At 33.6% G+C, this 13,089-nt stretch overlaps 1 protein-coding gene across 14 annotated transcripts in view; it reads right to left on the minus strand.

Annotated features, from left to right (window-relative positions):
- SLIT2 (slit guidance ligand 2) overlaps positions 1-13,089 on the minus strand; it is a 254,614-nt gene that overhangs the window by 20,247 nt on the left and 221,278 nt on the right. For 9 of the 14 annotated variants that reach the window (XM_039699037.1, XM_039699028.1, XM_039699025.1 and 6 more), the window contains 3 exons: positions 12,194-12,333; positions 8,322-8,348; positions 768-861 (listed from right to left, as the gene is read on the minus strand). In XM_039699037.1, coding sequence (XP_039554971.1) covers positions 768-861; positions 8,322-8,348; positions 12,194-12,333 — 261 coding nt within the window. The remainder of the gene's footprint in view (positions 1-767; positions 862-8,321; positions 8,349-12,193; positions 12,334-13,089) is intronic. The other 5 variants (XM_039699032.1, XM_039699030.1, XM_039699027.1 and 2 more) reach the window with 1 other exon arrangement.

A 13,089-nucleotide genomic window follows, 5' to 3' on the forward strand; every position in this document is an offset into this window, starting at 1 on the left:
GTAAAAGATACTAAACTAGGTTTATTGAAGTGACATGAAAAATCAAACATAATGCACTACAACAGAAACCAAACCATTTTTCTATTTTCCAGTGGTAAACTATCAACTTAATTTCACATTCATATTTTTATGCCATATTTTAAATAAAATGTCATTTTATAAGTAGTGGGAATGACAATCTGATTTTAGCACAAAAGCATGCTGTGCATAAAACAGGCACTTGTGAGAACAATTTAAATCTGCAGGTTTCCCATATTTATTAACTTAAAGCCTATTAAAACAACTTTAAATTGTGCATACTAATTAATCATGATAAGAATTTGGTGTAATTAAAGATTAGCTTTCCTGGGGAGGGACTTCTTTACTTTATACCTTTCAGCATGCCTTCCTAATAATCTCCTTCACAATTACTTCTCTAAAAGCAATATAATTATTCCACTTCAATTAAATGCAATTATTTTCCTACTGCTCAGACTCCTATGAGGGTTTTGTATAGATGATCATAAAGACTACCCTGTGTTTCTATTTAAAATCTGGTTGGAATTAGACCTTTTAAAGATCAGACAAATTCTGTAAAACATACTTAAGATAATAATGCAGCTTTACATGAAAATAATGGCCTGTTCTGCCATAAGGTTTAATAATAATCAAAATTAGCACTTTGAGAATAGAATTGGCTTCCACTTAAACAGAAGGAAAGGAAGCTAAGCAGGACAGAAAAATACAAACTCCAATTCAGTTAGACTCTAATAACATTTCAGACTTACTTGTATCCTTTGGGTGTCACGATACACTTTGAATCATGCTGGCAAGGATTCAGGTTTTGGGCACAGAAATCTAATTTCTCCTCACAGAGTTCACCTGAAATACAATGTATGTTGTCAATTCAGTGAAAATATCACAGTGACCTGAAAACAGCAATGAATGGAATTTTAAAAGCAATGGCTACAAACTCCTTTGCTAACTTTACATAGCAATAAATACCTTTATGGTAAACATTAATGCATAAAAAAATGACAATACAGAAATGACAAAAATAAATAATAATATATCTGGTAACTCATTTATAAACAGTATCAAGTACAACTTCAATCATCTATACATAGATATAAATAGTAATTTTGTAACTATTTTTCTTTTACAATATTAATCTAGCTCTGCTATATATTGACACTAGTGATTTAACTTACTAGAACAAAAAAGCCACCAATATGCTTTTCTTTTACTTATTTCTAAGCACATAACACACAGATATATCCAGATTTGCTCTATCACTATAAGTAGTCTATTACCTGAAAAAAAACCTGTTAATATCACTGCATGTCAATACAATTCCAATTATCCAAAAATGAAAACTTGTTTTCTACTTTTCCTTAAATACGACTCTCCATTTTTTGCATTTGTTAATGTACCATAATTATCTATAATCTGTTCTGTGAAAAGAAAAAAAAAAAAACTATGTGAAATGTCTATCCTTCCCTGCTGATAGAGGCAGTGGCTCTAATTTCCAAAATGGGCTTATAATCCAAAAAGTATTTTAATATGGTTAAATTTTTTTTATTTGCAACTTTTTGAAAAAGAAACACAGGTTTGTAAACAGATCAACACTATCTTGTTCCCTAACTAACTTATCAGATGATACCATGGATTGTGTACTTGCTAATCTTGTAATCACTGGTTTTTAAGGTAGGTATTCCAGCATCCATATGAAGAATATATGTGTAATAAACTGGTATAAACCCTGTGCCTGCTGAATTCAGGGACTGACAGGTCCATCAGACTCTGGAACTATGGAAGGAGTAGGATTGTCCCTGTCCTTTATTCCCTTCCAGTAATAAAACATGAGCTGGCAAGCAAAGAGAACTGTACATTACAATGACAATGACAATCAAAAGAGCAGAAGAAAGGAGTGAATGATCAGACACTTTCACTGCTCAAACTGAACTTGTCTTCAGAGAGGCGATATTTGGTGTCCCTCAGTTTTACTGAGCTGAGCATGGCTCAGTGGCTTGCAGTGCAGAGGACAAATAAACAAAAAAGAGCTGAGGAACAGTCTATATCAAAGCAAGGATGGAGAAAAAGTCAAAACTGAAGCTGGAGCAAAGACAGTTATGCCAGTTAAAAACACAACTGAAAAACATATACGAAGTGCAATAAGACATGGGACCTTTACATCTTTGAAAATGAGAGGACATGCCAAAAACCAGCTAGACAAGTATTTTGCAGACATTCAAAATATCCAGATTGGTTCTACACAAAGATTTTAAGAAAAGGTAAATAAGTAAATAAATAAATAAATGCCACATTCCCAATTTGCAAGTAGTGTGTTTTCTCTAGAAAACAAAGGTTCAAGATAACATAAGAAAATAGCCCTCATGAACAGGTCACTTAATAGCCTCAGGAAAACTGTCAGTAACAACATGACTTAGTCAATATATGTAGGAAATTGAATGGAGATCAAACGCAGGCCACTGAAGATGACAAATACAAAGGATTATAATTCTACCCTCAAAGCCTTTTCAAGCTCTCAACAGAATTATTAGTCTGGAAATGTGCAACTGTTATGACTAGGTCAGTGCACAAAGAATCCTGAAATACCAGGGATTGTTTGCATCCCACGATATATTAAACAAAACCCAGATCCCTTTCTCTTTTCAAAGGGTTTCGTTCAAACAAACTCATATATATATATAGGTCTTCAATGCTATTTTTCACACAGCATTGAGTCAATTTGCAGAACTTGTAATAGCTGAAATCTGTTCAAAGAGCAGCAGTGTTTAAGGGTGAGATGTAAGTATGGGAACAGTGAGTTCATATTTTAAGGATCATGGGAGTGGAATAAGCAAAAATTACTGTTGTTTTAACCTAGTTTTTGCACATTCCCATAGTTTAAATAAACAGCTATAAAATATCTTATTATGGCATATATTGTATACTAAACTACATGTATAACTGAAAAATGCATGACACCCCAACTAGAAGTAATAAAAAATGTTGTTGTACAGTACTAACTTGTATAAAAGCACCTCTAACTGTTCCCAAAATTATTAAATCTGACAGCATATTAGAGAGTTTCTGAAAGTGACACACTGAGCCTGTCTGCCAAGCAGAGCTGGAGCTCGCTGTCTCTTATACATTCACAGCAATGGTTCAGTGAAAAGAAGACCAAACTACCTAGAAAATGGCAATTTAGGAGTGGCAAAATAGGAACAAGCATTCTTACCATTCCTGTCAAATTTATTAAACTGATTTTGCTACAGGAAATTGATTTGGCTTAGCTTATCATTGGCACAGATTTCTGAAATAACTTAGTGGCAAATAGTTTTACTCAATACTGTCTAAGCCTGTACATTTTTGTAAATCCTCTCCCAGGTAAAATACAGGATTAAAATAAAATACAGGATTTCTTAGAGTACACTGCATTTTAGTATTCATAGGTTGCTGGCCCTAATATCTTCAGAACTATACTGAAAGCTGAGTCACCTCATGAAGAGTGCTCAGAGGCACTTAAAATTTCCTTATTTCCCACTCTTGGCTGTGAATCCTACATAATGATTGGGCATTTAAGTTTTAAAGAGTTTTACCATTTTGAAAAATGTCCTCTTCAAATTATAAAATCAGTGTTACACTACCAGGCATACTGCAGCCAAATGGCTTGCAAACATCATCAAACATCACCAGGCATTTTTGAGATTATGGTCAGAGTTTGATCAGAGTACTCTGTAGAAAAGCACAGAGAAGCAGAACTCTTTGTGCTGTGACAGCAGAAAAGTAAGGAAACTTTTCCCTTGCATTTGCAAACTGTTTTCATGGTGAATCGTATTCTTGGAGTTTTAATTAAACAGTCAGGAGCAAATAGGAAAGAGGATGGTGGCCATGTAGCAAAAGACTCATGTAAAAAATACTACGACCATAAAAGTTAGCTTTACTTATAGTACAACTTTCAGTTATTTAAAAAAGTAGCATTAATGACAGATTTGTACACAGGATCACTAAAGAAAAAATCAAGTGGAATCCAAATATGTACATCAGATACTCAATTTCTGAATGAAGATGTAAATACCAGAATAACAAGGCAAAATAACCCAAATACAAGGTCTTGTACAGCTAATAGTAACTGCTAATATTAAGAAATGCTAATAGAGGTTTTTCTGAATGGAGGATTCTCATGGCCAAAATAAAACTGTTTCTGAAAAAAAGATAATAAAAAAGGTAAGTGAATTATGTAAAAAGGTAAGTAAATTATGGGATATGGAATATGAACCACTGAAGAATATAGTTTCATGGTAAAAAAACTCAATTCAAGGAAGCTTGACACCAATGTGTGAGGGCATTCTTTTATTCATCTAATAATACTGTAACTGAGGCTTCTGCAAGAGCTTGGCTAAGTAATTATGTTTTTAAAAGATGGGAACATTTCTGTATGTAGGAGAATAAGGAACAGACTAGTTTGTTTAAAATTAAGTAGCGGATAAAGTGTCAAAAAACCTGTGAAAAGCTTCCAAAGTTTAATTAGAACCAGCAATAACTCTTTTCACAAGACATCTGGCTTAATTAATCTAAGGAAGTCTGAATTCTGTTATGGAGGAGCATTGAAACCAGTGGAATTATGAATGAACATGACCCTCCAAGCTCAAGAAAAATATTTACTGAGATTTTGCATAGAGTCTGATGTAGACTTAAACAGTCAGACAACACTATGAAATACTGATGATATATACTGATGATACTTTATGTAGGTAACCAAAGCTGTATGTTTTCTATATTCACAGGTCAGTTTGTGTTGCCTGTGTGTATTAATTCACTCTTATGACTTGATAAGATTATAAATAACTGAAAACTTCATCATAGAATACCAGGTTAATCCCTCAAGGATCATCTCCTGGACAAAGCAGAAGATGTCCCAGCACCCTTTCCAGCTGAATCCTAAAAGTGTCTGTTGAGGAATCCACCACTTTCCTGAGCAGATTATTGCAATGGCTTTGTGTCCTGATTGTAAAGTTTCCCTCTTTTTAAATTGTAAGTGACATCTCCCCAGAAGTATCTCGTACCCATCACTCCTTCTCTTTTTCATGTGACTCCTTGCAAAAAAGGGAGCCTCCTTTTTCCTTGTAGCCTCCTTTTTCCTTGTAGCCTCCCTTTTATATACTGCAACAGGGTGAGTTTCCCCAAGCCTTCTTTTCTCAATGTTGAATAGACCCTTAATTCTGGATTTTCCATTATATAGATATGTACTACAACAAATAATGAGTAACAAGGCAATGAGGTGAAAAAGGATTTACATCTTTGTTATTTTGAATAATTGGTCGATAAATTTAAAACAAAGCAATGTCAACCACTACATTTCTGAATGAAGAGGACAGCTCTAACAAAAATGGACATGGGCTTCTTTAAAACAAAGCACTACATTTCTGAATGAAGAGGACAGCTCTAACAAAAATGGACATGGGCTTCTTAATGTAATAGAACACTGTCAATTACAGGCAAGTTTATAAAGAAACAAGTTTAAAATGCCCCTTATTAGCAAAGTTGAGTTTGACATTAAAAAAATCCAATCAAAAAACAAAAACAAACAAAAAAACCCCCACCAACAACAAAAACCAAAAAAAAAAACCAATCAAAAAACAAAAACAAACAAACAAAAAAAACCCCCACCAACAACAAAAACCAAACAAACAAGAAAAAAACCCTCCAAAAAATAGACAGAGAATCCAAAAGTGACACTAGACAGTTTTAATTATCAAAACCCAGGTTTTTCCTTGGTCATTCCCTCTTCCAAAGTCAAAATACCCAATACCTACCACAGACTACAACAGAAGGATTTTATGTGTGTGTTTAGATATCCATTTCATCTTCTGAGCTTAGTTAAGATATACTGTGAGTCACATCTGCAATGTTTCTGTTTTGTCAATTAGGTATCACTGTCTGACTCTGTGACTGGAGGTCTCTGTTTAATATTGTGACTCAAACAGCCAATACAGTGCAGCAGGGGTTGGAAAGTGACAGTGCCATTTAACAAATTATATGCAGAAAACTGCTGCATTTTTATTAAGTCATCACTTTGATGTGCAGTATACAATATAAATTATTTCAGGTCTTGAGCTCATTATTCAAAAAATACAAATAAAAATATTGACTATATGAGGGACAAAATTTCTTAGAATTAACAGAAGTTCTCAGTGACAGTAGAATGCAGTTTATAATCATAAATCTAAACATTTTTTGGAATTTAGAGTCAAATTGCTGGAGTGTAACCATCTTTCAGCATTGCATAACTATTTTTAGCTACCTCCCATGCTTGTGGATCTCAGTATAAGATGGGGCTTAGTTTAATTTAGTTTTGTTTAATATTTCTATTTGCTTTATGTTCACTGTTAACAGCAAAAAACCAGTAACTTCTAGGCAGGTAAGCTTTAAGACAAGGTAAAGCAGAAGGGTGGATCATATACTAGAATGAGTCAAGGCAGTGATTAAAACAGAAGCAGGTAGCTCATCTTGCCACAAATATCATGCATATTTCCCCTTTATGCAAACACAGTAAAATTATTTCAGTACTTGAGCTTTTAATATAGAATGGTAATTTAAAGTTTATTAAGCTAGATGAAATATAAAATTTTATGAGTGATAAAAAGCAAGAATAACAAATGCAACTCTTTATTCTAAGAATTTATAATGTGCAGTTCTGATTTATGATTATGAGAATTTTATTTAATTTGATGGCATTATGATTTAATTTGATGGAATTATTGAACTTTTTATCAAGTTTGATATCACATGATTTGCATTCCATTATTTGCATGCTTAAATTTCAGGAAGGTACTTATCTGATTACCAAGTGAATTCAAAGTACTAATGTAACTCGTTTTTGCAGGGGCAAGAAGGCTGTGTCTAAGACTTGCATAAACTTAGATAATTGCTTGAAATTATCCCTTTTTTCCTCTCTAATACTGTCACAATTCAAAAGATGTCTTGCATGACAAAACTGGCTGATTCTCCAGGCACCTTGTAGGCTATGAATAACTTCTATGTTCAGCTGGCAAGCTAATAGAAACATGTATCACATATATCTGCTTAGTCTTGGAGCCAAACTTAGTTCACATCCCCTGGATGTTTGATAATTTGTTTGTGAGGAGTCTGTTCGTTCTATAATCAGTAATTTTAATATGTTACAGTTCACACTTGACAAGAACAAGAAAAACAGCAGGCTATTTTTGCTGTCCAGATGAGTAGTAATAAAATGCAAATACAGCAACATGTGTAATAGGAAGACAATTTAAGCATGGAAAACCTGTGGCTGGAATAATTTTCTGAAAATGTCTTATACTCTGCCTCAGTTGCAGAGAAAATTTACATTATGAGTTTAAGTTGTAGGAATTATTCATCAGATATCTAAATTAATCAACAGAGATGTTATTAAGCAACATAGATTATATAACTGCAGTCTTGCTCAACATGTTATTTCATGGATAATGAACATATTTTTATTACTATATATAATATTGCTTCAAAACCTGAAAATATATTTATCAAATTAATGGCAAGTATACCACAAAATTATTCATTTGCTTTTAAAACTAAATATGCAACTTTATCAATATGCTGCCATTGATTATGGTATTATAGTATCATATTGATTATGGTAGGTCTCAGATTGTATATATGATCAGCTTGCATAGAAGATGGTTTATCTCTGTTAGTGTGTGATAAGTGCTAAGCAGAAACTTAAAAAAAAAATTACAAATCAAACACCAGAACTTAGTGTCATAAATCTCTTCACTATAGCCTTTTTTCTACCATAGCGCCAGATTAATATGGTCATTTCAGTTTCTTAAAGTATTTACAGCAAAAAAGAAGCCACAGAAATGAGGAGCAAGATGATTGCCATTTGATACTCCAGCATATTTTCTAGTAACACAATCTATTGAAAAGATTAAAGCAGAACAGTGCTGTAAGACAGAGAATAAATTAGCATGAAACCAAGGGATGGCTTTAAGGTGAGAAGAATAAGGATTTCAGAACATAATAATGTAAGCCTTTTTTCAGTCCTGTATCAATGTCTGCACAAGTTTTAATACATCTGAAAAAAAGACATTGAATGCAGTATTAAAGTTCTCCTGCACAGTGATCTGCACCTTTGACAACCTTCTGTTGACATGTATTCACAGCAACAGCCAAGTGCCTAATTTCAGGATTTGCAGTGAGCTTTCTAAGTTATATCTATATACAATTTGGTCATTTGTATTAACTGAAATCCATGCACCTTTAAGAAAAGGAAAGTGAGAAACCAAGGTAAGTGAAAATAGGTTTAAAAGACAACTGACCTTTTTCCACTTCATTCAGATTAGCAGCTTGCAGTGACAAAGACAGAAGAGACAAGAGACTTTTTACATTGTAATACAACAGCATAGCACATTAAGCTAATGCACAACTATAGCAGCAGAGAGGTTGATATAGCAAACAAAGCAAGCTTCAAAGTCTCACCTCCAGCAGAACAAAACAAACAGAAAGGTAAGAAGTACATGCCATCAGTGGTGTAAGAGAGGTTTTACTTCTGTTTTAGTTCTGTGATCTAATGACCGACGACAATGAGCAAGAGAAATGATTATCTGTAATCTATAGAATGTACATAAAATGACCTGAAGTTTACTAGACTGGGGTTAAAATAAAGGAGATGGTAATGTTAAGAGAATAGCAAGATTAAAGAGTGCAGGACATAGTGAGATATTTTAAATGTTTTATTTCTCCAGGTTCCATCTGAAACCCTGAATGTCTGTTGATTCCATTTGCTTACTGCTGTGTCACAGTTACAGTCTGGGATCTTAAGAAAGCTCATATTATAGTGCAAATACCATTCTTTGTCTTTCCACCTGTAACTGTGGTGTGGTGGTTGCTGTAAAACTTAACTGAGGCAGAGCAAAACAGATTCCTGATTCTTATGCAAAAACACAATAAGCTTTCTAATTGCTTGTTTTTAAGACAACACAAAATAGTTGAGAAGTGTTGATTTTCAAGGGATTGTTAGGAAAGTCAAAAAGAGACTTTACATTTTACACTGCAAAATTCTCTGCATTCATTTTGGATTCTGAAAAGCCCTCCACATAAAAATAAGGATTTATAGAAGAATTATTTACATTTCATACCAGCATGTTTCAGCTGATTTCTTCCTTCTACTGTGCTGCTGAAATGCAAAGCATATTTGCAGGTAATCATTCACCCAGGAAAATATTCTGGGCTGTGAAATTCCATGTTGAGTAAGTATATGCTGTGACATGTTGAACAAGGACAATTGAGAGTATTGTCAACCTAATTAAAAGAGGACAGGACAAGCCTACAGTAATATATTCCTACTATATACACTGTCCCACTTAAGGCTTAGGGACTTTCTGAGCTAGAGATCAATAACTCTGAATTTAAAAATCTTTGTATATAGTGAATATGAATATACAGCCTGTTTTCCTGATTGTTAAGCTACTTTTGGCCAGCTAGTACATGAATTCGTTCATTGAAAAATCCTTTCATAAAAAGCAGACATTAGAAATATGCATATCTGATTTTAACCTGTTAGAACAAATATCAAAATCAAAATGTTTACGAAGTTCCCCATGAAAATTACTGTATACGTTGTTGTCAGGGATTCTGTTATTTATCTTTCAACTCAGGTTAAAGGCCTGAGAAAAAATGTAAGTTCTACAAATTATTTGATACCTCATACACACTTGAGACAACTGTACAATTACATTATATTCTGATCATGACCCTTTTGAGATCCTGCTGTGCCCAGACTGCTTTCAGCCTAATTCTTAATACTGAAGGTTATTTATTATGTAAGACTGTAGATGACCAGCTAGAAGGACCCCTTGGATAGGTCAATGTTTTACATTTTCACCTTATAACTAATTTCAAAAACCACTTGAGATTTCACGCATTGTGTCCTATTCTTATATGCTTTGTATGATAGACAGTATATTGTAGAATTCTATACTTTGTGTAATGGAAAACCTAAATTTTTGCTACAATTTCTATAAAATGAGTTGAGGCTCTAGTGATGCATTTAAAAGAAAAGCATTTAAAAAAAAAGTGCTGAGAAAAGTCTGATGAGCTATTGTAAATTCTCAACAGTTTTTAACTGGAAGCTTAAACTTACTGATTAGAAATAGATTGTTTTGATTTCTTTTAGAGCTGGTGAGAAGACTATCACCTACTCACGTGTCTTACTGACTTCAATAGATATTATGAACAGGCATTGTATCTATAAAACTCATTGTATGATTATGGTAAAATTATGCACAGATATGAAACAAATTAAAAAATGCATTGTCTTGTATTTTGACTAAAGAAGCACAACTGCAATACAAACATTAAAAATTTTATCAATGCTTATTCTTTCCTTTTTTCTCTATCCATAGAGGTATATAGAGAAATGCTTAAATTTTTATTTCAACTGTAAATTAAAAATTTACATTTCATTTACAACACTCCAAAAATGCAACAGGAACACTTAATCAAAGTTTTAGGCTAGGACATATAGACAATCCTTTGTATCCACTTTATGGATATTTAATAAAAAGAAGTCCTTCCCATGGCATCCTGAGAATCCAACTACCAGACTCGAACAGTTAAAGGCACACGAAGTAAGGTTGAAAATGTAGAAATGAGCAACACAGCTAAAACCACCTGCAAAGCTGCAGCGGATGAATGCACTTGCAAGTGAACTATCTCCTCTGTAATAGGTATATGAAACCTCTAAGCATGAAGCCACTGAAGAGCAATCCTGGATGGATGTGACTGTGCTTTGCATTCTTCCAGCCTACACAAGAGAATGCCTGATCCCATTCTTAAAGGAGATAGCAACCGATCCCAGGGGAGCTGAACTTGACTCACATATTCCTGAAATATTAACTGTAGGAGAACTGCTGTTTCTACTTACTGAAGCTGCTACCTGTTATTCCTTTCCAAGGCTTGAACTGACAATTGCACTCAGGCATAAAGGTATTGGTACTTGGCAAAACAGTATTTTTTCTTACGAGAAGATTATGTCTGTCCTTCCACATATGGATCATCCACGTATTGTTAAACAGGTTTTTGGCTTTTTTATTGCTTTACATATTGTAGCTTATCCTGCACAGGGGAATTTCCACCAAACATTTACCCAGAATAGGTACTGGAGGAATACCTCTATTAGATTATGAATTTGTATTTCTTAAACTTGTGTTTTAACATCTTCACTCCTTGTGCATTCCCACTATTTAAATACTGACTTTAAATTTGAATACCCTAAACCAGGGGAGCAATCCAGCAGTCTGTAGAACTAGAGATGGAAACATTTTGGATGAGAAAGGACTTAGCTGGGTTTTCAATAAATGAGATTAATTCATGCATTTACCTCTCCTTACAGATTCCCAGGGCTCAACTTTGATTGATTGAAGTAAAAAAATAGGATGACTGAGTAGAATTAATTCCCAAATTACGATGGATCTTACATTTAATTTTTGTGTATTTCAAATAATAATGAATTTAAACTCTATGCTCTTCTAGCGGTCAACTATATGACAGAAAATAGATCTGTCTAGTTAGAAGTGCTATAAAAAATATCAGTGCAAACAATAGATCCTACTTCCTCCATGCTGCTGTTCCAACTATCCTCCATTCCCACAGAGACCATGACAACAAGCACGAGATCCTCTGTCACAAAGAGAAGGATATGCTTTGGCTTGCCTGCCAACTGACAGAAACAAAAGACATTTGTCTTTTTGTTCTGTGCAGGAAGCATCACACTCGGTATTAATATTTCTAGTGGAGTACAGGACAGCATCCAGGGGTGCCAAATACAGTTCCCCAATGGCACAGACAAATTCTTCATAGTAAAATGAGGATTAAGGACAAAAGCAGAATATTTTTCAGATTTCTATAGCTACAGAGGTCCTCTGCTGAGGTGTCTAGGCAAACAGTAAGGAGTGGCACATTTTGAAGGACCTTTTAATTACAAAAATGCTGTAATTTCAAAACTATAAAAAGGAATTGATGAGTGGACATTAAATCTAGTTTTGACTACAAATCATACAGGAGAAAAATACTGAGTGACACCTGCTATTAAGTCAGTTGTAGAGTAACTACTAATATACCTTCGAAGTGGAAAACATTACTCTTCTGCCAGGAATTCTTGAATTACATGTGCTTTCTCTTATACTCCTACCTGTATATTCAGGTGGACAAAGGCAAGTATAGTTATTAATTCCATCCACACAAGTGGAATTGTTTTCACAGTCATTGTCTTCACAGTCATCAACATTTACTTCACAGTTTTCACCTTCAAATCCGTCTGCACAAGTGCACCTGCAATACAGAAAAGCAAATAACCACATGGACATTTTAGGTGAGGAGTCCAGACCAAGAGTTCTGTAGTTAATAGAATTACATTAGAATTATAATATTCCACAACAGAACATGATTGATATAACGTAAAGAGCCTTTTTTGTCAAACAATCCCAAAGTAGTTTTTGTATTTTAAATTACAGAAAAATGCTTCTAAAGCCATATCTTAGTCATTAGTTTAAGGAGCCTGATAAATTAAATAATTGAGCATTGCTTTTGAAAAGCATCCTTCATTTACACTGTAAGATTATATTTCTTATGGAAAGTGATACAGTTGGTTTTTTAAGGTTAAATGCATGGAAAATATTGTGGAATCGGCAATTAGTATGTAATAGTAGTTTTCCACAATCATTCAGTTAAATGCACCAATATAAAACTCTCTTTAATGTACATGCATTAATATAAAAAAACAAAGCCTGCATAAATTCTACAAAGCAGTAATTTATTTTTTTGCTTTTAATCATGTTTCTGCAAAACAAATACATCAAAATAGATAGTAAATGTAGAAGTCACTCAAACATGACTACACATACATTTTCATGTAATTTGCACTACCTATAATTTCTGAAGCTTTCACTACGAGATTGCTTTGATTTTCAAAATATGTACTGTTCAAACAAATAAATGAAAAAGATCAAATTCTGAGGCATGACTATGTCAATTTAAATTCTTGAGGCATAGTATTAAGATGTATACACTTAATTTTTAATAGAAGAC

The sequence above is a fragment of the Passer montanus genome, unplaced genomic scaffold, assembly GCF_014805655.1.
Source record: "Passer montanus isolate IOZ18808 unplaced genomic scaffold, ASM1480565v1 scaffold13, whole genome shotgun sequence".
Taxonomy (NCBI): Eukaryota; Metazoa; Chordata; class Aves; order Passeriformes; family Passeridae; genus Passer; species Passer montanus.